Below are 27,266 nucleotides of genomic sequence, written 5' to 3' on the forward strand. Positions count from 1 at the left end.
GGGGGCGAAGGGGACAGCCGTAGAGAAAAACCTAGAGAGGCCAAGGAGAGCTTTTAGAAGGAATCTGTAAGCCAGAAATCCCAGGAAACAAGGGACAAGAGGAAGAGGGGCAGGTTGCCCAGGACTAGTTGCTGGAGTGAGGCGGGGTCTCTGAAAAGCCAAGGGACTTCTAGGCTGACCTGCCAGAGGCCCAGGACAACAGAAACATTGGGGCCTGGGGTACTTGGGACAGCTGGATCAGAAGCCTCAGCGCACCCGGTCCCCAGTTCGCCCACCTCACCAGGTCCAAATTATCCCTCCGAGGGCCTCCCCCAACCCTGCTCCCATTCTCCCGCAGTCTTTGCAGTGTCCAGAGATGCTCCAGCACAGACCCGGGACCCCTTAGGCGCCTCTTCCCGTCCCTCTGCCAAATCGCAACGCCTGTACTTTTCCAGCTCCCTCTTTCTCTCTTGAAATTGAAAGTTATTGAGGTCGCTCGGGGTTGTTGCTCCGGCAGTTTCCTTCCCCGCCCCCGAGCTCCCCCCGCCCCCCGCAGCCATCCCCCTCTCCCCCCCCTCCTCCCGAATGGGGTGCTCCCAGCCCTGCCCAACACTGGAGCGGCTTCTGCTCGGGAACGCCAGAAGCAGCTCGGGTCTCTCCAGCGCCCCTTGGCCATGGCCACGGTACCCACGGAGTCCGCTCCTCTGCGCTCCCGGGGTCCCCGCCACTGCCGCAGCCACCGCAGCCTCTGAGCCCCAGGGGCCACTGCTCGCCGGGATCCCGCCCGCGGCCGCAGCCGCAGCGCAGCCCAGGCTAACCTGCCGCCAGCCAGCCAACCAGCCAGCCAGCCAGCCAGCCAGCCAGGAGGCTCCTGCAACCTTTGCTCGAGGCGATGACAGCCACCTCAGAGCAGCCGGCTGTGTTCGGACAATTTGAGAATGCAATTGTTGGTTTCCCTGCCCACCCGCCCCGTTTCGCTTGCCATCACAGCACGCCTGTTGGATCTCAGTGGAGAAGTCCCGCTGCTCTGGTTTTTCACCGCTCCATATAGACACGCCTAAAACCTACGTACATATTTAAAAAAAAAAAAACATTAATTATAACTAACAGTCAAAAGAAAAAGGAGAGAAAGAAGGGAAACATTACTGGGTTACTATGCACTTGCGACTGATTTCTTGGTTTTTTATCATTTTGAACTTTATGGAATACATCGGCAGCCAAAACGCCTCCCGGGGAAGGCGCCAGCGAAGAAGTAAGTGCAGGGTTTGCTTTTTGGTTTGGGTTTTTTATTTATTTATTTTTTTAATTTAATTTAATTTTATTTTATTTTGTTGTTTTGGCTTGTGTTAAGCATTTGCTCCCTACCACCGACATTCACCTGTCGGGGTCTCCTTGCCTGCCCAGAGGAAATAGTCCTTCCAGCCTACATCCTATGCGTCCCATAGGAGGTAACACTTGGGGCACGGGCTCTCCTTCCCAAGCCATTGCTGGAATCTATGCACCGGGCGCTGGCCTGGCTCCCGCCCCCTTGTAATTCGGGATCTGCAAATGTTCGTTTCTTGCTTAGATTCGCTCTAGGGATTTGTGCTTTCCTTTGGAAGCTCCGATGGAGGCCTAGAGCCCCAGGCAGCTTGGGATGCGCGTCCCTGCCTTGGGGTTGCTTGATACTGGCGCAACGCGACACCCAGCACACCGCAAGTTGCGGCTGCCTGACTCAAGGGAACTTTGCCTGAGCCCCCAGGCTGCTTTACGGTAGTCGAGGCAAGCATTCTGGGGCGGGTCTGGAGCGGGGATGGGGGGCAGCTGAGCAAACCCCTGCGCTGCCGCTTCCCGCGACGCACACACGAGTGGAACAGACAGGCGCTGGGGCGCGCTAGGGCGGGGGGGGGGGGGCTTCCACGACTGTCTGCGGAGTTGCCCCACGTCCCGCGCTCCGGGGTCTGAATTCAGAGGAAGTCCGGAGGAGGTTTGGAACTCCAGTTTACCTTCTAGCCTTGCCTGCCCCCACGTGAGCGCTTTGGCCTTCTCAGACTCTTTCAAGTGGTCCCCTGAGACAGGCACATAGTGAGAATGGGATTCTGTCGCAGCTGGGTGAAACGGTGCTCTCGCTGGAATTAAATGGGGCCGTCTGGGCAGCCGCCACCAAAGTTGGTCTGAGGCAAGCGGGCATCTCTCAGAGATTCTGGAAGAGATGGGAGGGTGGCTTCACTGTTCCCGGGTGGCCCGGCGTGCAACTCTGCTGTGGGTACCCGCGAGGGGAGCCCTTTCGCAGAGTGAGTTAAGGATGATCCTGGCTTGGCGGAGGACTCAGGAACCGAGGGCTGGCTAGGAAAGGGAACTAACTGACATCACCCAGTAAAGCTATTCCTGCTGGCCAGCCCAGGACCTTGTCCTGTCTCCCAAGGAGATCTCTTCCCAAGTGTCCAGCCCGCAAAACCCTTGGGGCAGCAACGCCTGCAGTTCTGGGGACATAACAGCACTTGTGTGGGGTGGAAACTTAGTAATCGCCTCTCGCCACTGTTTGTCTCTGCCCTGGCCCTGGACGTGAGGGTCCCCTGAAAGCTCCCTTTGTACCGCTAAGCCCAGGCCAGACAAAGTTTGATTCACCTGAAAATTGCCTTTAAAAATCGTGGCTGGGAGGGAGCGCCAGAGGCTTGGAGTCCGAGTTGGCCCCACTGCCTCTAGGATCGCGTCTCGGCGCATGAGGGCCTAAACTAAACATGTCAGGGCATCCGATTTATTATTCTTGGCCTCTGAGTGGTTGTGTATCTGTGCAGCCCTGCCACCCAGTCTATCGCTCAGGCCCTGCGGCTGCCGCACGGAAGCAGTGGCCTGGGGCTCAGAGGTCTTCATCCGCCACCCCAGACAAGCTAGGTCCACTGTGTACTGAGTTTCAGGGCCAGTGGGGAAACCAAAGTCAGGAGAAGCGCAACTTCTTGGCCCGCAAAGCTCCACATCAAACTGTGCATCACAGTCCACTCCAACATAGTAGTGTCCCCCACCCACGCCGAGGAGCTACATACTTGCCCGGATGGGGCAGGATCCTGTGCCTCAGTGTCACTGGTACCTGGGTTTCTGGCTGGGTGGCTTCTGTTTCTGAAGGAAACTAAAGTTTCCTGTGCATTCCTTCTCAGCTCCTCCAGTGAGGACCAAGAGCGGGGAAAACTCTGGGTGCGCACATCTAGGCTGGGACTAGAAGGGTGATGTGTGAAGTCTAAAGGAGATGGCTTTTCTCTCTGCCTGGATCATCCCAAGGCCAAGTCAAAGGCGCCCTCTGCTTGTGCTGAGGGGATGAAAGAGGAAATCAATGGAACGGAGCTGAAATTCCGGTGATCCTATGGTAGTGGATCTGAAAGGGTCTTGCAGGCTACTCAGCTGCTGCTGCTGCTCCTGCTGCTGCTGCGCGCCTGAGTCTGCGTTTGCGGCTTGGTTGCTCCTGCAATCCTGGGAGAGGGGCGACCCCTTGCGTCCTCTGAGCAGACAGAAGAACTATTTGGCAGGCGCCGCATGGCTTTTTTGGAGCAAGGATCAGAAGGTTAAATGTCCTTGTTAAATGTCCAGAGACTCGAAACTAACGCTGCACGTTCATAAATTCACCCGGATCATGGTTTGTTTTTTTAAAATATCTGAATAAAAAGGTCCTTAATAGTAACTGGGATTATTTTTTATAGTGAATAGTAAGGTAGTGGTCCAATTATTTTAAAACTGGTCAGACATCCCTATTTTTTCCCACGATAAAGCAACTTAGGTGAGTGGTTAAGAGTATCGCTTTTGCTTTGTAGTAAATAGCTTCATTTTCTTGAACTTTTAGAAACACCACTAATAACAGAAGTAGAAAATTAAGGCTAAAAAATGTCCTAAAGTTTTTTTTTTTTAAGTAGTCTCTTGAATGTTTCAGTACCAATGGTACTTGCTAACAAAGTATGCCATTTAGAGTTAAATGTGTTCGGATCTCACAACCATGGCTTGTCATCAGATATAAGCCCACAGAATTATGCAAATATTCTGTTTCTCTGCAATAATCAGTATTCTATTAATCTCTACTTGGCAATAAAGCAGCGACTCTAATTATTACACACTACTACATTCTCTAGAAAAAAAATGCACAGTTCTTTAAAACAGAAGTCTTGTACTTTTAAAATATCTATGTAATTATGGTGAATAAACAAAACAAAAATTTACTGATTGTGATTGATAGACAGTGCCCAGGATACAAAGTAAAGTCTTTACTCAAAAGAAGCTGTCATCCAGTGAGATTTTTTAGCAGCAAGCCCCTAGATGTGGGTCCTGGGTGCTGATTTACAAAGCCTCAACTCTGTCTTTAAACTCATCTCCAGATTTGTAAGCTTTTCCCTTTGAAACTCCCTAAAGCCAACCTTAAAATTTGGGGTTGTATATTAATAAAATTGAAACATCATCTTATCACAACCATCATAATTCCTTCCTAATGCATCACATTTCATCTGCATTGTTTTTATGGGACCAGAAACTGTCATTTGGCTAGCATTGATTGCCCTTCTGTAGAGAATGAGTTTAAGAAACAGGCCCCAAGTAACCTGCCAGAGAGCCAGTGAATGAAACTTGTCTTCTCCCATGAACCTTGCCCTTTATAATTTATACAATATAATTGACCCTGCCATAGAGAGGATATCAAGCTATTAAAATAATAAGCTTGGTAATCTCCAGATTGTCTTTTCCCCAATATGTTTAAAGAATAGGCCATTCTGCTTTAATAGCATAATCTTGGTAAGTATTAATACAACGTGGACAAATGTCAAACAATTACATATCAAACAGGACCAGAGCACTTTGCTTAACATTATTCAATTATCTAAAAGGCTCTATAGGATGATACAGCCCCAGAGGGTTATTGTCAGAACCAGGATATCAGGCATCCTGGTCTTCAATTGTGTCCATCTATTATGTCATCTTAGTGTTTCTGATTATAGACCATGCATGCTTTAGAAATTCATTATATGCCCAACAATTAAGCAGAGCTCCTACAATCTGTAGATAAATATAAAAAAGAATCAAGAATGCAAGAAAATAAGTGCACTGATAATACACTTACTGGAGTATATTGATCACCGCTTATGACAGTGTAGCAGATGTTGACATGCTGGAAGGTTCTGAGGCACTCTTGATTTACTTTTGGTCCCAGAGAACAAGCTAAAGGATAAAAGAAGAAAACACTGAGATATTAATTTGAATGTTTCATTTGGAGATTGAGAACAGCACATTTTTTCCTCATTTGCTTACATTTGTCACCTGTGTGCCTTAATTTTGAGAAAAAAAAAATAGTTTGACAGAGATATGAGCAAAATTGGTTGGAGAAAAGTGGCCTATCATGTGGCATGAGTGCAAATCAAAGGTAAGTTCAACTTTCTAGGAAGTAGTGGCAGTATACTGGATGAAATAAACAGAAACAAAAATGCGTTTACCTTTCTAGTTCCAACTAAAGCATCTTTGAGCTAGAAAGTTGTTTCCCAAACTACTTTGTTCCTATTCTATTTTAAGACTGTGTTTACAGATTCAGTAGAAAGATTTTACTAAGTACCTGAAGAAACTGGAGATCATCATTTTAGCCCATGTCACTCATTGAGGAACAAGTGAAAAGGGCTTATCACAAACATTTCAGTATTACTTTGAACATGCAGTATGAGCTGTATTTTAATGTGTAAGCACATAGGCTTTACTAAGCCATGTCTCCATGAAAGTGTTCCCTGGTTTTTAATGCTCTACAAATTAGGTCTCCAGAAAGCAATGAATTGAAATTACAACATGCAGTAAAATTTGATTTTCAAGTTGTTATAGGGAAACCCTTGGTACATTACTACAAAACGACTTTATTAGACATTTGATCCTTTTAGATTATTTGAATCTGGGTAGGGATCTCCAGGTTGCCACTAAATGTCTAAAATATTTTCTAGTTTAATATCTAATCATTTTAAGTATGTAGTAGTGTTTTTAATCCTTCATAACAAAGCATTTCAGAACCTTACATAAAGTAGTACTGAAATATTACTCTGAAATTACAAAAATGAGCTTTCAAAGTACAATTATTACAGATATTCTAATTTAATACATTTTTCTCTTTACCTCTTTTTAAAACACTCAACTTAAGTATTTCCCTGATCTGTCTCCCCACTTTCTTGCTATTTATTCATACACTTATGTCCACCCACCATTCCCAACTTTCAGTGAATTCCTGAAATGCCACCACAATGGATTTTGTGTTTCATGAAATGTAAGAATTAACTTTGGTTGCCATTAGGAAAGCATCTATAAGTTTTGAGAATATAGCAAGAGCCAGTCATGATAATGTGCTGGAATTGTGTTTGACTTAGTGAGCATAGTCCCTTCTTCTTATAGGGTATTGCACACTGGTGTTATTTCCAAAACAATAATTTAAAATATCTTGGGTCACAAGTTATGGTGATTTTTGTCTTGCTTTTAATTTTGTTAGAAAATACAGATTACTTCATTGTACTTTTTGAAAGATTGCAATGAGTACATCATCTTACAAATTACCATCTGTTGAGTCACCTAGTAGATTTGAAATACTTTGCAAATAAGCCTTAATAATATACATGAAGTATAAATAGGAATTTGTGGAAGATACTGGCGATTTTTTTGTTTCTGTAATGTATCCGATCATCTCTTTTCATTCAGAAACATCACTAGCATTCTAATGATAGCATTTATCAAGAAGTGCTAAAACCAATGGAATGTTCCATTATCAAGGGTTATAGTTTATCAAGAAAGCTAAATGTCTAGGTGTCACTGCATGTTAAGACTCCCGTTTTCCACCTGAAAAAAATCTCAACAACATGACACTTAAATAAAATATCTGAAATCATTTCATATGTGAACAAAGCATCCAATTGTAGTGCCTCTTACCTTGTAAGATCATCTCTGCCTTAGTTACAAGGTTGGAAAGAGATATAATTAACCATTCATTACCACTAAAATTCTTTGAGAATTAAAAAACAAAACAAAACAAACAGTGGTACCAAAGAATATGTTCACTCAGTAGTCATATACATAGATAATTGTGACTGTCTGTATTTTATGCAAAATATAACCTAACTCTTCTAGGCACTGTCTTATATAGGGTTGCATCTGACCTTTAATGATTTTATAAGGAACAAGTTTCATAAGTTTGTGATAGAGACTGAAACCTGGAAAGACAGACTCCCCAATGGGAGTAAGGAAGAGTGGAATGGAATGAGAGCTAAAGATCTTGATTCGTGATCCAGCCATGGCCACTAGTATTTAGATGACCCAGACAAGCCCCTTTTATCATGCTTGACAGTGTTTTCTCTGTGACTAGATGAGAGAGTTGAGTCATTTTAAAATATCCTTAGATCTACACCATTTAATAGTCTTAACAACTATTAATCTTTTTGTGTGAAACAAAATTCGTTAGCAGGGAGCTAAATAGTTCTTCCAAATATACTCATCTTATTCAACTGGGTTTATTAGGTAAGGGTTAAAAAAGCAAACAAATAAAGCCATTCATTTGCGATAAGCAAATTTATCCCAGAAGACACACTACAGAGATTAATCAAGTGGCTTCTCAAACTGGAGACTGGGTTACATATGACATTCTACGTCCTTTAGGTATTGTCTGAAAACTACATCCAAGGCTGAAATAGGAACACTCAGGCAGGCTCATCTTGTTTTTAGGCATAGAATTCCTGGTGCTGGTTCAGAATGCCAAGTAGAGGAATGCTTCAGAGTTTCCCTGCCACAGTAATCTTTAAGGGTGGCCTGTGAAGGTAAGAAAAAGTCAAATCTGATAATCCACATTTAGGGACAAAAGTCCTACGCTATGACACTGAGTGATTAAGCAGGAGAATAATGCAGATGACTCATTTGGATGAATTCAATAGCCCTTGGCACTTAACTGAGCAGGAAGAAAAAAAGGAAGCAAGACCATATTTGGCATCAATTTAGGAGCATAAGGATTCAGATGTTGGTAAATAGAAAAATCATAACCATAAACAAAGACAACAATGAGACAAGTAGGTTTGTCATGAAATTTATTTTACTTTTGAACTATCTTTAGTTTGAGGAGCTAGGAAGAAACAGGACTTGAGCTCCAGTTGCAGAGATTATCAAGGACTGAAGTCAAGGACCCGCAATGTCATTCATGAAGAGAGAGAGAGAGAGAGAGAGAGAGAGAGAGAGAGAGAGAGAATAGTTGGACACATGAGATAAAAATCCAGGGATGCCTTCCTTTATTTATCAAAAGTGTTTGTGTTGCTGGCACTGAGGCTGCTTCAGGCAGTGTCAGCAAGATAACATTAAATCACTTTGCTCATGTTAAATACTTTAACGCATCATTTTCAACCATGATTTCTTTTTTATAGTACTTTCTGTTATGTAAGAGAATGGTTGCTGGCATCATGATCCTTCTAAATTGCCAAATCGTGTAGTTGATTAGGCCTAGAAGTTGCCACTGATCATAAGGAGAGTTGAAAAGCTTGCTAGTCATGGAAGGTACATTCCCATAAGGTGTTGAACCATTGTATTTGGACCAAGCATCTCACAGTGGCATTGTCACTTTCAAATAGATTTCTCAATGAAAGTGTGCTCATCTCAGGAAAGGATACAATTGAAGGCTTCTAGTCAGTGTGTCTACATTGTGCAACATCCCCAGTCAGTATTTCGCCAGATATCATGATAATCAGGTCCAAGGTTTCTCACTGGTTCCATCTACTCATTTTGAGGTTTCATAGCAAATGGAGTATATTTTCCCCAGTATTTTAAGGACTTGACAGAAGTATGAGTTAGATTTAGCTTACCTTTGAGCACCTCTCTAAAATTAATGTGCACTAATATAGGCTGTATCTTCATTCCCCAAAATTGTTTCTAGAAATATGCTCTGAAGCATATCTGTAATTATGTCCCAATAGGAAGTACATTCCTGAAAATGGGTGGTAAAAGCCCCCATTTTATTACTACATAATAAAAACCACCTCCACACACTGTAAAATAACAGTCTACGAGGTACTTACTTTAGAATACCACCTTTCGGAGATATATATATATATATATATATATATATATATATATATATATATTCAGTCAAGTAAGAGAAGGATGGCTACTTCTCACAGCTACAAAGGAACTTACAGATATGGATGTAGTCACCCTGACAAAGGCTGTCACATACACAGAACAAGTGTCATTTCAACAGAGGCAATACAATGATATGTCCAAGTGTGTTAAATGCCTCACAGCAAAGTCCAGCTTCACATCCCTCAGGGCCACTGCAGCAGTCTAGGTATTTTATTCCATTGCGTTTGTCTTTGAAAGTGAATATTGTGGTAACAACAAGTTCCTTAAGTACCTTCTCACCTCTCAGTAGACACCCTTTACTTGGTCTGTTCCCCCAAAGTGACCTCATTTAGCCCACCTGTCCTAGAAGGAATGTGGAGTTTCCTTTTATCTATTTATTATCATTTATTACTCATTCTGTTGTCACAGAGAGGATATTTAGATCCTATACTGCAGTTGAAGTTTAACTTCAAAGCCCAGGTATTTCAAGATTCACCCTCTTTTCACTCTTAAGCTTGCTACATGAGTCATTACATTCTCTAAGCCCACTTCAGCCTTTCTCTTTCTTTCTTTCTTTGCGCATCTTCCTCACCTCTGTGTAGTCTCTAACTCATGACTCTCCTTTGTCCCCTCTCTCCCTATAGACAGTTTCTAAACTAAGTTACTGATCATTTTTTTATACCACAAGCAATAAAATCACACAATTTATTGGGCTATTGTAACATCTTCTTCACAAGTAAGTCTTAATATCCAAGACAAGATTTACTTAGGCATGAAGATGTGGGCAAAGCTGTAGTTAAATGTCAGAACCCTTGCATATAATTTACAATCACAATTGGCATTTCCCAGGCTAGTTTTTTGTTATCCAGAAAGCTACCTTTATGATGCTTCATAAAAATCTGTTATTTATATTACTTTCACCAAGAGCATTAATAATAACCTCCACTCTGAATTTCTGCTTTATGATCCTTCGTGCAGGAATTGCTGATGCTGCGTTCATATTAGAATCACCTGGAGATCTTTAAAAATAAAAACAACTTGACCAAATGACGCAATCACTGGAGATAGGGCCTAGATTGTCTCAGTTTCAAAACTAGTCCTGGGCCTTCTAATACAGAGGTGAAACTGATATGTTGTCAGACCCTTAATTCAAGCATAGCTGTGACAGCTGAGCAACTGTTGAAAACTCTGCCAGTTTTATGAGGGTTAGACAGACAAAATAAACCTATGTGAAGTGTGATAAGGGATGAGATATGTATCATCCGAACAGCCGAAAGCCCTCTTACAGCACGGTATTATTTCTCAATAGGAACTTGATAAACCCAAGGCACTGACTTGTGCAAGCAGGGCTATCCAAAAGAGAATCAATCACTTCCTTCTAAAACAGAGAGCAAGGTGCAAACAGGAAGGCATGATAGTGACCTTACCAGATGCTAGACCCCTGCAATATAGCCTTCAGGGGAAGGGGATTGTACTGCTGTGGAGGGCAAGGGAGAAAACAGTGCAGCCGTAGAAATAAAATGGGGTATAAGCCACACTCAAACTTTTTCCCAAAGCTACTTAATAATAAACAACTGGATTTTTTTTAATGTCTTACCAGATGATTGGTAATGTGCCCAAGTATCCTCCTTATTGTCAGGAAAACTTTAATGGGAAGGCAACTGCCTAACAAGAAGAACATTTCTTTCTTTATGGTTTCTACAATTCCTGACTAGCTTAGACTGACTACTGGTAATCGGTAAGACTACTATAAATAGCTGGGTGGGGGAAGCTAGACTCTTTGGAATAGATTAAGTTTGGGGTAGATCATTAATTCACAGACGCTTGCATTTCACTCCTAACCTGTTGTTCTCTGAGAAGTTGTCTTCATTAACTCCTACTTGCTATTCTTTTTTAGTCAGTGTAGAGTTTTCAAATCTTGCCATAAACTAGGGAAAGCTCTATGTAAAAACGAGCTGGAAGTCTGGACTTCCTGTCAGATTTCATTGTGCTGGTTAAGGGGGCTCTTTGGGAAAATTTGGGTTGCAATGAGTCACTAGGCCAAATCCCAATAACCACAATTGCCAGAAGTAATCAGACTGAAGAAAGCCAGGCTCCTTGGGAGGAGGGTCATCATAGCATGCTTGAGACATTGCTCCATGGTCAGACCTAGTTACTCGTCCCTAAGGATTGGGAGCAATCATGAGCTACAGAAAGCAGGAAACCCACCCCAAAAACAATGCTTTTCCACCGACTTTCTTCTCAATAGGTTATTCACCCTGAGCATGCACAAGATGGAAATATGCCACCAGCACCGCCGGTGGCGGCACAGTGCACGTCACAATCCTCATAAACCACCTGTCTGTCTGCAAGAGTGCAAAACCCACACAGAGAAGGTCTGCTGTCATTATGGCAAGTCCGCCTCCTCCCTTCCTGCGCAGATAAAAAGAGCCCCAGGAATGCAGTCTTTGTAAAAGAATTATCAGAGGAGGAAAGAAAGGAAAGAGAAAAAAAGTCCTTGTAAACATCCTCAGGTCAATTTAGATATAATATGAGGGAAAGGACATTTAACGATAAGAAAATGGTATTGCATTATGTCAGGACAGGAGTGCTAAAATCTGCAGTTAGAAAAAGGCCATGGGCAAATTTAGGATTCCTTGTACGTAAAATAACCCCTTTTAGCAACCTAGTATCAGATAAGTAGAAGTGATCAGCAAAGAAGTGAGGTTATCATTTGAAAGTTTCAGTACAAGAAACACAAAGACTGCTAAATCTTTCCATTCAAGTATCACAGAGGGACCTGGCTCGATAATCCAGGGGAAAGGTTGCTTTGAAATCATTGCAGTTGCCTGGCATACTCAGGGTGTTTTATCACCTCCTGGGATGGATCTTTAATTGAACAAACCCATCAAGCTTCCAGGGCTCCCTGTCCTTAAAGTTACACATTCCTTCCTAATCTAGAATGACCTCAGTCTATTCCTTTACTACTTTGCTCTTAGGCTGCTAGATCTTTGTTTACACATATGGACGCACACCCCACTGTTTTCACTATTTTAAATATACAGATGAATTCATCTGCTGATCAGATTGTTTTAGCAACTGGCAATCTCCAGGTATCTTGGCAGATACATTTTGTCCTCATATCTGTAATGCTATGTAAAGAGCTGCTTCTTATTGTGACCACTGTAGGAGAGCCACAGACGTCGCTGCATTTGTTTAAAATCTGTCAGTAGTCTAGGAATAGGAAAATTCAGTTTTCTCTCCCAGTTGAGCTGTAGAAGTGCTTTGAATGACGTCCACTACCACAACCTCCTCTAGCATTCAGACACCCACTGAAAACTATGCGTCAATTACTTTTAATATGCTGCTTGTCACTTAAAGGAAATGTTTATAGTTCTGAAAAGCCATATGAAATAGTTTTTAGACAAACTAAATTTATAGGCTACTGGGTGAAAAGCGATACAATTCAACACAGACATGCTGCATCTGTATTGGTATTTGTCTCAGTGGATGATAGTTCTCTCCCAACGTATAAAGCTTGCCTGCTGATTCCACTTAAAAACTGCCCCTAGAACCATAGCTCAGAATAAGTTTGATGTTGCAATACACTTCTTGTACAAGTTTCTCTTTGTGGACAATTTATTCAGTCTCTGAAAACTACATGTTTTCTCTTCTTTAAACCAAGAACCAATGGTGAAGTTATTTTTACAAGAAAAATAAACTAAAGTGATTTTTGAAATATGTTACCTGACTTTCTTTTCATGCTGAAGTAACTTTTGTTAATATAAACTCTTCATGTTCTAGCAGGAAGCTCCCTAAAATTCTAGGGCTGCTTAAAATTCTATGACCAGAAATCCCCTTTCTCCCCGGCTACCAGCCCTCTCCTTCTGGGAGTATGCCAGCAGTTTTTCACAATTCATTCTGAAAATTGTTCTGGTGTAAATATTTAGAGAAATCCTTTCCATTAGAGATTAAACAAAGTATAAGTAACTGTTCAGAAATGATAGGTCTTTATTCGTGTTTGCAAGAGCAGACCTTACTTTAGTCTGATGCATAGATGTCGATACCCTCAGTAAAGACCAAATAAAAAGAACCAAGACAGGAATGAAAAATGTACTGTACATAATTTGAACTGTAAAATATTACTTATCATTTACCCCTACCAGGTTTATGCTAAAAAATGCACATAATGTAGAGAAAAATGAATTTATTTCAGTTGAAAATATAAAAAAAAAATGTGTTACCAGTGTTTAAATTGATCAAAAGGGTAGGGGGTAATTAAAAATGTCCTCATCACTTGAACAGCCACTTGCTACCTCACCATATGCTCATCAGAGTGAAGCAACACGTGTGAGATATGATCTGACATAAGCTCTGGTTTCTCTGTTATTTCTCAGGAATTAGTATTAAAGGGGATGTGGGCTGAACTCTAATGCTTATACCCAATATTACTTGTGAGAATAGAGTGGCAACCTTAAGGAGTAAGCTCACCAGTATCCTCTCTCTGTGTTTCCTGTCCACACAAAATTCTCCAATAATGAGTACACACAGGCTTCCCTCAGGACCCAGAGTGAACTGGTCACTGAGTCCAGCACTCAGGTGCTCAGCTCTCTTATATAATCAACACAGCAGAGTTGTAGATATGACTCATGCACACCCTCTGGCATATTTAAGTCATCTCCTGAGGACTTGCAACACTTAGTACTTATAAATAGTTGTAATACAGTATTTTTAGGGGAAAAATAACAAAGAAAAAGGTAAGCAAGTTTAGTACAGACACAATTTTATAAAAAATTATTTTAGGTCCTCGGTTGACATTGTAGACTCATGGACGCAGAGAGCTAAGTAAGTTAAGATTGGTACAGTTAGGCAACTTAATGTATCAAGAACATGGCTGGCTGAAATTCAGATTAGTGTTACAATATCAGTGATCTTATGACGTGGGCTAGAAAATAAGCACAGACCTTAGCAAACTTGTTTCTCCTTCCCTTGAGGATGATACAGAAATACAAAAATCTGTACTTTTGAATTCAGCTTAATTATTGACAATTCATAAACTAAGAGTTCCTGTTAGACTATGACGTTTTTCTTTATAAAGTAAGGTTTTTAAAAAATACATTAATATTTTTTCAATGAAAATTTATTCTAGAACTTAGATGTGAAGGTGCACACTGCTGGGGATGTCTTTCTGTATGCTGTGATTGTGTTGCTCTGATTGATTGATTGATTGATTGATTGATTGATAAATAAAACGCTTCTTGGCCAGTAGCCAAGCAGGAAGTATAGTATAGGTGGGATAAACAGAGAGGAGAATGCTGGGAAGTGAAAGGTTGAGTGAGGAAATGTTGCCAGCCACTGCCGCCATGAGAAGCAAGATGTAAAGTACCAGTAAGCCACAAGACACATGTCAACTTACAGATTGATAGAAATGGGTTAATTTAAGATATAAGAACTAGATAACAAGTAGCCTGCCACGGCCATACAGTTTATAAGTAATATAAGTCTCTGTGTGTTTACTTGTGGGACTGGAGAAAACTCCAACTACAGCACACATGTAATCCCAGAGCTCCGGAAACTATGGCAGGTGATTTTCAAGATCAACCTAAGAACTATGTCTCAGCATCTCCAATGAGATTTATTTTATTCTTGTGCTTTGACTTCAAACCTACAGTATGTACTGAATTTCAAACTGGTTTACATTTGAGTCTTGGTTATTTATAAGGAGTTGGCAATGAAAATAATAAACAGGGATCCTGGGATACAAATGGAACCTTATAAACTTCATTGTAAAAAAATTGTAACTTTTGATTAACTTTCTCAAAACTGGCATATTCTTTTTTACTTTCTTTTTTTGTTTTTCAAGACAGGGTTTCTCTGTGTAGTTTTGGAGCTTGTCCTGGATCTCGCTATGTAGACCAGGCTGGCCTCGAACTCACAGAGATCCGCCTGGCTCTGCCTCCTGAGTGCTGAGATTAAAGGTATGTGCCTCCAACGTCTGGCTTTTTTAAAAATTTTGATTACAGTGAGAAATGACTTGAAGGTAGAAGGCAAAGAAGTTTGATTTATAGTTGATGGACTGTAGCATAGTTTCCCAAACCATTTAGTCTGTGATTAGGTTGTGGCCACTGTAAAGCAGCTCTGTGCCCCTTCATTTTTCCATAGGTTACAGACCTTAAATTCCTTCATTAGTAACATCAATGATGTTGTCCTTGCCTCTTTGCTATATACTCTAACCGTACAAAGTTATCTGTCAAAGCTCCGTGGATGTGTAGTTAGGGCTTAAATTTAAAAGTGTAAGTGTTTCTTTGTATGTTCACATACTTTTTAGAGTATGTTTTTAAAAGATAAGCAGAAACTAGTCTATTGGAGAAAAAATTACAGAACAAAAAAAGAAATTCAACTTTGCCCTAGTTAAATTATCATACCATACATTTCATTGAATGAATACTTAATGAACATTTAACATGTACTATAGTTACCCAAGTGACTAAAACACACCTGAAAACTACTCTTGTTCCAGTTTTCAGTTGTTAAAATATTGGGTTAAGTAGCCAGCATTTAGATAGATAGATAGATAGATAGATAGATAGATAGATAGATAGACAGACACACAAGATGGCTAAAGGTAGAATGGCAATATATTATTTCTAAGCTGTGGCACACTCTTTTTTCAGATGTGTTTGAATAGAAATGGAAATTATATTATTTGCAATGAGTGAGTCCAAACCATATCCAAATATTTATCTGGAGAACAGTACTGTGGAGATGAAGCACAAAGATGGAAGGAAACACAGCCTACAACACTGGAATTTATTAGGCCTCCCAGCATTTTCTTGTCTTAAAATTTATGGCCAGTGAATAGGAGTCATCACTTAGTGTGACCTTTGTGACAATCACAGGAAATAGGCCATGCGTACTGTAAACGTAGTTGGCATTGTGAGGGGAAGCTTGTAATGGAGTGGGCATAGTTTGGCTGAGCAAATTTCCATTTTGGGTGCATTGATTAATTTCTATAGCTGAGTTTTAACACTGCTTCATAACTGGAATTACTTTTACCAAACAAACACTGAAATATTTTCTGTTTAAAAAGAGTGCATTTTTGTTCATCTATCCAAGGAACTTCTCAAACCTTTTATGGTAACCAGCCCCTTGATCACTACGTAGAACATACAACCAGATCTACTTCAGGCCCTAACTTGGCAAATGTATGTCAACACATTATTTGGATTTCTGCTGTAAATCTGTTGATCAAATGTTGATAGCTTTGAAAGGGTTCATTCCTAAAATTCAAAGACATGAAAATAATTTGATTCTGATCTTTTTTTAAAGTTGTAATTAACTCATGAAGAGTTTTAAGTAAAGAAAGACAACTATCAGCCACTTTTTACATGTGTTATTTTGTGTTGCCCCATGCAACAAGTGCATAATTCATTGATAACCGTCTTATAATTAAGAAACCTAATGGAAAACATTTAAGGAGTATGTCAAAATGATACAGCTATGATAGATCCAAAAACTAATGTAACAGCCTTCACTATGACACTCTGCTTTCCATTAGGCCTATTAAAGAGGATACCCAGGGGCAGACTAGGTTAGAGGAGGACATTCCTCTACAGTGGAGATGGGAATATTATTACTTCATTAGACAAAATGTCATTCTGAGACAAGGAATAAACCAGAATAACTGAGAGTGGTTACTGGGAAGTAGAAAAAGACACTAAACTGTTTTATAGGAGATCAATGTGATCAGAAGAGGTGTTTCTAAATGGTTATTCTGGTTGCTAATCAACATGAGTAGTATTGGTGGGAAATGAAAGATCTAACTCTATTCATCACAGCAGTACAATGTGTGGGAAAGGGTGATTGGAGATGGGGGTGAAGAGGGCTTCTGGATTTCTAACTTTAGGAACTAAATGGTGCCATTTTTTTTCTACAAATTCGTCTTTTCAAAGAGAACTACCTGTCCTTAGACTAAAGTTTTATTTCACATGCTCTTCATTTCCTTACTGAAGGACATGCCACTCACAAAGTTCTAATGGTCTATCCCTTATGACAAAGCACCACATAGAAAGTAAACCATTCCTGCCAAATAATCAAACTTCTCATCAAGTTATCAGTTTTCCATCAAGAGTGTTTTTATTCTATTCTTGAGGATGAAGAAGCCTCTAACAGTTCCTATGCTGGTAAAGTATCACTGTGGTATTATTAACAGCAACTTATTCTACTGGTTTGAATGGTATGTAGACACTGTCTCGTCATTATCAAATTTGTTCAACATCCTTTTAAAATGGACAGAACATGTTTACTCATAGTCATGTAACAAAATTCTGAGATACCCTTTGCATATCATTTTCTTACAGTCCCAGTAGGCAGAAAAAAAAAAAGAATAGTATGAAAGGAGGGTATTTGCTTTTTTTCCCCAGTATAAATCTGAGAGATTTCCTATACTCATAAATCTCCAAATATTTCCACTGAAATATCTAGTATTTTCTTAATTCCTTTGGATTTGGCTTCAACAGTATGTATGTGTTGAGAGTCTTTCTCTGTTCCACCAGCTCGCAAATAAATGATATGAAAATGTATTATTAATTATGAAAGCTCAACGTAGGCTTGTTTCACTAGCTCTTATAATTTCAATTAACCCATTTATATTAATCTATATTTTGCCTCATGGCCTTTTATCTCTCTTCCATCTTGCACCTCCTGTTTCCTCTCTCCCTGTTCTCTGGAGTCTCCTCCATGCCTAGATTCATTTCCTGTTCCTCCCTCTGCCTGGAAGTCCTGCCTAATGTTAATCTTCTTGCCTAGCTGTTGTCCATTCAGTTATTTTTTAAACCAATCATAAGACACTTTGGCAAAGCACATCTTTACAGTGTACAAAAAGATTATTGCACAATATTTCCCCTTTTTGTGTAAATCAAAAGGAAAGGTTCTAACTCTAACTCAGTAAAACTATACACAATATGAACAATTATCAGGTAAGGATTACATTTACAATTTCCAGTCCATTTACATTTGGCAAATTCAGAGAAAGTACTGTATTATGTATCCTATCTTATTCCAAAGTTTTATACCTAAACCATTTTCTGTCTTAATGTGTATTACCATCCTAAAAAATATCAAGGGAAATCTTTGCTACATGTGAGATTTTACCTGCTAACAAGACTTTTACTGCCAGATCTTTAAGATCCTGTTCAATTGAATTCTCATCATGGGAAGAAAGAAATCTCTAGGCAAAAACACCAAGTCTTATTTGACAAACCACCCAAAGGAAAAAGAAGAATGGATTGCTCTCTGTGGCAGAGGTTCTATATAGAAAGACCTTTTAAAAGTAAGTATGCATATAAAATAATCATACATATAGTTCATATGTAGAATTAATAAGTATCAGGACATTTCTTGGTTTAGACATTCTTGCTTCTATGAGTTGGAAGTTAATTAGCTATGTAGATCTTGATGTTCTCATCTGAAAATTTATAGAGATGAGCAAGATTTCCATGGTCCTATTAAGTTCCATGATAATAGCATCCTCCTGAATCTTCTTTATTCATATGTACCTAGTAATTTTTCTCTCTTTTCCTCTTTCCATCTTTCCACTTGTCAAAGTTCTTTTCCTCCTAGCTGCTGATTATTCCGTGTAAGCAACTCAACTACCAGTAACTCCTTATGCCTGGTATTTCTGTGGCAAAAAGCTTCTAGTTTATGTATGTGTGATCTTTTCTCTGCAAAAACATGAATTTCCTAAACCACTGTACACTTCTTGAGCGAGAGACCATGTTTTATCACAATGTTATCTGTCAGTCCCTGTGAGACTGCTTCTGGTAATAGCTGAAATTCTTCAGATGGCAAAGATGTGATATTCAAAAAAAAATGTGGTTATTATGCCACTAGTGACAGAGTGTCCTGTCTTACTAAGGCAGATACTGAAGTCTACCTTCTCCATTCCCAAATCAAAATCTTTAGAAGCAGAACCCATCCATTTCAATTTTAAACACATCCCTAGGCCATGGGGACAGGAGTACAGACTATGTATATGTGTTTGCATGTGCACAGGAGTGCAGGTGTGCTTGGAGGCCCGAAGACAGTTTCAGATCCTCTTGGAACTGGAGTTAGAGGCAGTTTGATGTGGCCTGACAATAATTTTGGGAACTCAGGTCCACTGAAAGAGCAGTACCTGCTTTTATCCACTATGTCATCTCTCCAGCCTCAGTGTTAATGTTCTTATAATTCATTTTCTCTGTCGTAGTCTGTTTAAGATCCTTTCTTTGGTGAGTTGTCAGACCATGGGCATTCCTGCCTGAAATGTGGTTATTGGGTCACCAGTAATACGTATTAAGTCTGTGTCTGTGGTCCTTACCTGGAAGCTTCTCTCCTTGACTCCTGGTGAGTTTCTGCCTCCCATGTTGCCAAATTTCTTGTATTACAAAGAAGCATCAGTGTATGCCCACATGTCCTCTTTCCATCCTTTATTATTGGATAAACCTAACAGCTATCTCAAACGCATACAGAAAGAGACATCTATGCAATATGACAAATTGTCTTCTATTTATGAATTGCTCTTTTGAGACAGGGTCTCACTGTATAGCCAGGTGGGCATAGATTTGGAGTGTAGACCATGCTGGGCTCAAACTCACAGAGGCCTGCTTGCCTCTGCCTTCCAAGTACTAAGATTAAAAGTGTTCACCACTTGCATGGCACTGAATGTGGGTGACAGTTGTGTGCCTTGGGCAGTTGTGGAGTCCCTGGCAGCAGGACTAGGATTTATCTGTAGTGCATGAACCCAATCCCTGTGGGGGATTACCTTACTCAGTTTTAATCCGGGGGGGGGGGGGGTGGTCCTGCCTCAACTTGATGTAAAGACTTTGTTGAAGCCCCATGGGAAGCCTTACCCTCTCTGAGGAGTGGATGAAGGTTGAGGTGGGGATGGGAGTTGGGGGGAAACAGGAGGAGGGTAGAGAAGGGGAATTGTGGTTGGTATGTAAAATGAAAAAAAAAAAAAACAACAACTTTCAAATAAAAAAAATGTTTACTACCACACACAGCTATACTTAGGATTTACTTTTTTCCCCTCGTGTTAGTTCCTTGAGAATTTCACAAAAATGTGTTTCACTCGTAGTCACCCCTTCCCTCACCTCCCAGATCCTTCACTCTGTTCCAGCTTTGTCACCAAACTTTGTGTCCTCTTTTTTTTCCCACACACCACTTCCTATTTGTGCTGTCTTGGCCTTTCATTGGAACATGGTGAACTTACCAGGCACTCCACTCTTAGTGAAAACTCCCTCTACCTCTCCCATGAGCTATCGCAACTCCTCAACTAGGGTGGGATTTTGTGTCCACCTCCCATATTCATATTCTTGCTGGGATTTGATCTGGCTTGAACTTGCTTGGGGCTTGAGCATGCTGCTGTAACTATTGTGAGTTAATATGGGGCAGCTGTTTTTCTGCATTTAGAGGACACTGTTTTGTTGTATTTATCTACCACCTCTGGCTCTTAAACTCTCTCTGCCCTCTTCCACAATGATCCCTAGGCCTTGGTAGAAGACGATGTGATGTAGATGTCCCATTTTGGATACCTTGGACAGTTGTGGGTTTCTATGCTTGTCACTCTATACTGCTAATAGAAGCTTCTTTAATAAGAGAAGCATTAATCTATAAGTATAACAGCAAGTCATTAGGAGCTGGTTGAATACTATGTCCATTTAGCAGAATAATAATAGTAAGTTCTCCCCTCAGGCCCATGATCTAACTAGTCACAGGTTCTTGGCCTGACAATATTGTCTGGTAGTGGTTTTACCTTGTGGAGCAGAACTTAAATTCACCCGGAAAGTGATGGCTTACTCCCAGGATGTTCATGTCACTATTGCATCAGTGGGTGTCTTTTCAAACCAGCCATTATTAGATTTCAGAAGAATCACACCTCGGTAAGATTGATGATTACTTTTATCTTCTAGCAGCATATATAGCACCTTGAAGCACTGTAGAAATTATCCTGTAAGACTCTAGCTTCCAAGTGATTAACAGCTTGATTTTTCATGTTCTGTGACTCAAGGACATGGTGTCTTCAGCAATAGGGTCTTACTTTAGAGTTCTGGAAGGTAACCAATAGTATTAGCAATATGACACCTCACTGGCTAACAATTACAAAAGAGGTACAACTCATTCCTGGTACTGTTTTTTCTTCCTTTTTTCTTTTGTTAGCTAGTGATATTTCAGAGGGCATTGTTATCCTGTTATAAGTGACTCCACTTCAACTCTCTCGATGTGTGTGTGTGTGTGTGTGTGTGTGTGTGTGTGTGTGTAAGATTCTATAGTAGTAGGTAGGTTTCTACATGACTTTCTCAAAAGATCTTGGTGTTATTTGTCACTCCCCCCTCTCTTTTTTCCTTTCTCTATTCTGTTGTCTCACCCCCAACCCCAATTATACCCCTCCTGTTTCGTTAATCCCCTTTAAACCTTCATATTCTTTCTCCTATCCCTTGAATGAACACAAGGAATGTGGGGAAAGAGGAACACTCATTCACTACTGGTGGTAGTCCAAACTGATGTAGCCACTATGGACAGTGTGGAGGGTCCTTAAAAAGCTGAAAACAGATCTACCAAATGATCTGGCTACACAACTCTTGGTCATATATCCAAAGGACTCTGTACCCTACACTAGAGATACCTGTTCATCCATGTCTCATCACTGCTCTATTTGCAATAGCCAGTAAATGGAAACAGCCTAAATGTTCATCAGTTGATGAATAAATAATGAAAATATGACATATTCACACTATGGAGTGCTATTCAGTTAAGAAAAATAAAATTATGAAATTAACAGGATGAAGCTGGAAACAATGATTCTGAGCCCAGATCCTGAAAGACAAACATCACATTTTTCTATCATTTGTTTATCTTATATTTGAATGTCAGATACTTGTGCTTCATTGAGAATATCCATGAAGGTCAAAATACTAATAAGGAACAATGGGGATGGTGTGGGTCTTCCAGGAATGGCAGATAGAAGGTCAAGGTACTTAATGGATTTTTAATGAGTGTCTATAAGAATGTTGGATACTTTGCACAACGCCTTTGCAAATACTTCTCAGTATTTATCAAATGGATGGTCCTGTACTGCAGATAGACAACCCTTGATTCGAAAGGCTAAGCAAATCATGCCAAAATAAATAATCAGATTCCAACTCTCTTGACACAGGTAATTTGTTTTATTCATCTTTGTATGTTTGCTAGCTAGCAGGGTGAAAGTGTTTAATAACTTAATTTCCAAATGAATACTTGGATTAAGAGATAAATGTTAGTGATTTAGCTAGAAAAATAGAACTGGAATTCCAAACCAGACTGTGAGCTGAGAGCCCATACTCACCACTCTGTTTGGCCTCCTCTGGGAAGTATGCAGGGCTCATTTCCAAATGAGGCACCAATGTGGCGAGTGGGCACCAAAGTTCCCAAAAGCATCTTGCTCAGGAAGGTGCATCTTTATTCTCCTGTTTCATCCATAATTTCATGAATCTAGGAGAAAGAGTTACTTATTTTTCTCTGCTCTGAACTGTAAATGCAACACATAAAGCCAGGTATTTTTTTTTTAATGGTACGCCTGCTATTTGCCCATCTTCTTGCGCCTATTAAAACACCACAAATCTTTGCTTGCTGTTTGCTTATGCTAAGGCTTTAGCCATCAGATATGCTACTTTAGCATGCTACGCAGCACGAAGATCCAAGTTTATTCATAATATAACAAAGTAGAGTTTGTTTTTTCCGCACAGACCGAAGTTTGTTTCACTCAAGAATGTGAGTTGGTAGTTATGGCTTCACACCCATGCAGAGTCAGTACCATTAAACTATCACATTTTCTGTTTATGTTGACTAATTATTTCTCCCATTAAAAAAGGGGGGGAATGGTTCTGTTAGCCAGGCCAGAACACATAATGATTCCCACTGTTGGATGAACACTGTTGGACCTGTCTCCTGAAAAACGCTGTTATTTACCACCCACAAACTCATCAACAGTCCTGGCTCTCTGCAGGATCTGGATCCTCATCCCTCCCCAACCCCTCTTGTCCTCTGTTCACCTCCACTTGGGAACATGGCCACTTGGAGAAAGGGAAGCTTCCCCTCCCTTAGAAACAGCTGGGGATGCTGACTCAGTACCTTACATTTCAACCCAGAGCAGAATGTACTCACTTTAGGATGGAGTTTCTATTTGTGGTTAAGGAACAGATTCTTTGCTTTTGATCCCTCCGATGCCTTTGATACACTCTCAGGATCAGACTGAACCAGTAGATCAGACTAGCTCTTCACAGGGAAATTAATATGATTTTTTTTCCTGTTATAAGAGTCAACTTTGAAATCTATCCATGGATTATTATTCTTTTAATGAATAAAGTAACATGATGTAGAGACTCTTATATAAGTGTTATTAGAATTGAAAGCCAAAGTGTTAGTGTTCTGAATTACTAGTCATTTCAGTTTACATCACTAATAGATTTAGAAAAATACAAGAAAAGACTATATGCAAGACTATAATATTTAGAGAGATTTTATTCTTTTATGACCTCTCATATGTTTCATAACTTTCCCTTTTCTCTTTGCTTACCCCAACACCCCAATATATTGCATTAAAAAGGGAATGAAAATTTAAAACCCCCAAGCAAACTAAAATTATTGCTGGTGGGAGACAGGAGGGAACAGAGGGAAATGGAATGTTCTTACATAAAAGAACATGGAGGCGGATGCACAGACTCTTCAAGGGTTGGAATCTGAATGCAAACTCCCAAGTTTGTGCCTAGTTAGAACACTTCCTCTAATATAAAAAATTAATAAAAGAACATTTTTTTGTGTGAAATATGGGATTCTTGCTCTTTTCCCAGACCTGTAAGATTAAGAAAAAATAAAGCAAATAGCTCTATCAGACCAAACATGTTCTCCCCTTTACTTCTGATATGTAGACTTGTGGACTTCATTGAAGACGGATTTTGGGGCTTGGGTTCTACCTTTCTCTGATTTCATCACCTGTCACTCACTGTGCTAGAGCTTCCCAGGTTACTTTCACGCTATTCCTCATGGCTAGTCCTTTCTCACTGACGTAAATTCTGCACTTGCTGATCCTCCACAAGGTAGACTCTACCTTGGATGCTCAAGGATGACTTCCAGGGTTTTTCCCCAACATCCAGCCCTCAAACAAAGAATAATGCCAAAATGCCTCACCTCACCACCATGTTTATAGTAACATCTCTGAATGATTCTGTGCCATATTTACCTGAGATCCGAGATCATCTATATTTGTTTATTTCTCCATTTATGTATTTATCAACTAGTTAACAATTAACATCATATCATATAACATCTGTATCATATAACACATATGAAAAGTAAGTTTTTTTTTTAAACTGAAAACCTTAATTTATAGCCTCTATGTTACATCCATACACAATGAAGCCCATTTTCATCCATCTTTGACTCATGGTCATGATTCCATAGCATTGAGTTACAATAAATTTGGCCCTTGCTAACCAAGCTTACATCTAATTACCAGGTGTTCCACATATAGTAGATTCCAGAAATTATATAGCTACTATGATTTTCATAGTATTTTGAGCTGATTTGATTTTTGTGGGGAAAAAAATAGCCAATCACTAATTAATGTTAGCCTCAGCTATGTAGCTATAGATTTATTTTAAAATATTTACAGAATAAAAATATTAGACTTACTATAGGAAATTTAGGAAGTGAAAAGAAAAGGCTTACCAAGTTCCCAGAGAAATTACTTTCATAAAGAACAGTGTTTCCCTGCATTTTAATAATGGTGGATCACCAGCTGGCCAGAACTCAGCAGATGTGAATGACCTCTTTACTGAACCTGTTGAGAATTCTGTGAAATCATAGGTAGAGACACAGCTTTCCAATTAGAAATGGAAACTGGGGTAAAAGACACGGCAGACTTTGACATTCTAACACTTTTATCTATTTATCTATCTGTCTGTCTGTCTGTTTGTTTATTTTAGTATGAGATGACCCAGGAAATTAATTCTTTTAAAAAATATTTTCCTTTTATTGAAAATGGACTTTTTTCTCATATAATATATCCCGATTACGGCTTGCCTCCCTCCTCTCCTCTCACTTCCTCTCCTCCTCCCTCCTAACCAGAGCTATCCACTTTCTGTCTCTCATTAGAAAACAAATAGGCTTGTAAGGGATACAATACAATGAGATAAGATTAAAAACAAAAACCAATACATAAGAATTGGACAAAACAAAGAGATGGAAAAGATCCCAAGAAAAGGCACAAGAAACAGATGCAGATGCAGAGACCCACTCATTTACAAACTCAGGAATCTCATAAAAACACTAAATTGTCTTGGGTCTGAGTAGAAATTTTCTTAATAAAGAAAAATGAAAAAAAAAACACTAATTGGAAGCCATAATATGCACAAAGACCTATAGAGTAAAAAGAGTGAATATATATTAAAGCTCTGACATGATTTTATGAGACAAGGAACCTTTATGCCATTTAGTTTATTTTCTGTTGATCATCTACTGCTAGGCATGCAGCCTACCCTTAAGAGTGGTTTGTTTCCCCAGTGAGAATCCCCTGGAGGAAACTAAATTTAATGCCTGGACTATGTACAGGTAAAACACCAAGTGAAGTATGGTAGATGTGTTTGTGTGTTAAAGCATATGTGTATATATGTGTTTGCATATATATATATATATATACATACATATGAACATGCCTGTATACATATGTATATTTAAATAACAGTTGAATTTTAAATTGCCGGTGAACACGGACGAGCTGCGGCACCAGGTCATGATCAACCAGTTTGTGCTGGCAGCGGGCTGCGTGTCCCACCAGATGCAGCAGCTGCTGCAGGCAGCGCACTGGCAGTTCGAGACCGCCCTGAGCACGTTCTTCCAAGAGAGCAACATTCCTAAGAGCCACCACCACACGCAGATGATGTGTACTCCCAGCAACACCCCTGCCACACCACCTAACTTTCCTGATGCACTAGCCATGTTCTCCAAGCTTCGAGCCTCTGAGGGCCTGCAGAACAGCAACAGCCCCATGACAGCTGTGGCTTGCTCCCCGCTCCCCGCTGCAAACTTCAGCCCCTTCTGGGCCGCATCCCCACCCAACCACCAGATGCCCTGGATCCCACCCTCTTCCCCCAATTCCTTCCATCATCTCCACTGCCCACAGCCCAGTGGGGCGCCCAGCAGAAAGCCGTGACAGCAATGGATGGCCAGAGATGAGACTGGATGGCACTGGGCTGGAGCAGGGGGCAGTCCAGGGTTGTGGGGACACAGAGGAGGGCTGGAGAGGGAGCAGGAACACAAGAGGGTGGGGGATTTCTTGAAGATCGCACTGGAAGATTTTATAAGAGAATTTTTGTGGGGTAGGGGGGACAGTAAACGTCCTGAGCCAAAAAAAAAAAAAAATTGTTTAATATACTAAAATTAAATGTTAAATTCAATAGGTAAATAACATTTAAAAATAGCAATATTTCCATGTCTTTACATCCATAAACATAACTGTTTCAACAATTTATTATTAAACAATAAAAACAGTAGAGGGCTGTGAATAAACTTTTTACCCAGTTATCACAGTGTGGAGAAAACACTAAAATAGTGGTTGGATTGCAAAGATGATCTTGTGGTTGAGAGCTTTCTAGGAATGCATGAGGACCAGAGTTCAGAGCCCCAGAGTCCCTAAAAATGATGAGTGGATATTGAACCTACCTGTAATCAGAGCAGTGGTTCTTAACCCATGGGTCACAACCCGTGTGTGTGTGTGTGTGTGTGTGTGTGTGTGTGTGTGTGTGTGTGTGTGTTGTGGGGGTGTATCAAATGACCCTTTTACAAGGGTTGCCTAAGACCATTGGAAAACACAGATATTTATGTTATAATTCATAACAGTAGCAAAATTTCAGTTGTGAAGTAGCAACAAAAATAATTTTATGTTTGAGAGGGTCATCACAACATGAGGAACTTTATTAATGGATTGCAACATTGGGAAGGTTGAGAACCACTGACTTAGACTCTCTGACTGCATAGACAAGGAGTCCATAAAGCAAGCCGGCCAGTGAGAATAAACATATTTGGGAACTCAAAATTTGAATAAGAGATCCTATTTCCTTCAATAAGGTGAGTGATGTGATTGATGGTGATTCCCAATGTCAGCTTCAATACTCTGTATGTACCCACACACATGAACAAATAAAAGTAGAAAAAGAAAAAAAAAACAG

The 27,266-nt window shown here is 40.2% G+C and overlaps 2 protein-coding genes across 2 annotated transcripts in view; both read left to right on the forward strand.

Annotated features, from left to right (window-relative positions):
* The first annotated feature begins 591 nt into the window (after positions 1-591).
* Positions 592-27,266, forward strand: part of Rspo3 (R-spondin 3) — a 90,593-nt gene continuing 63,918 nt past the window's right edge. The window contains exon 1 of the mRNA XM_036168934.1: positions 592-1,231. Within this exon, the coding sequence (XP_036024827.1) occupies positions 1,135-1,231 (97 nt within the window). The 5' untranslated portion in view covers positions 592-1,134. The remainder of the gene's footprint in view (positions 1,232-27,266) is intronic.
* On the forward strand, positions 24,933-26,440 carry LOC118570642 (UBA-like domain-containing protein 2). Its single transcript, XM_036169309.1, has 2 exons — positions 24,933-24,944; positions 25,784-26,440. The coding sequence occupies exons 1-2, from the start codon at positions 24,933-24,935 to the stop codon at positions 26,249-26,251; spliced, it is 480 nt and encodes a 159-aa protein (XP_036025202.1). The 3' UTR covers positions 26,252-26,440.

Source organism: Onychomys torridus, chromosome 19 (assembly GCF_903995425.1).
Source record: "Onychomys torridus chromosome 19, mOncTor1.1, whole genome shotgun sequence".
In the NCBI taxonomy this organism is placed as follows: Eukaryota; Metazoa; Chordata; class Mammalia; order Rodentia; family Cricetidae; genus Onychomys; species Onychomys torridus.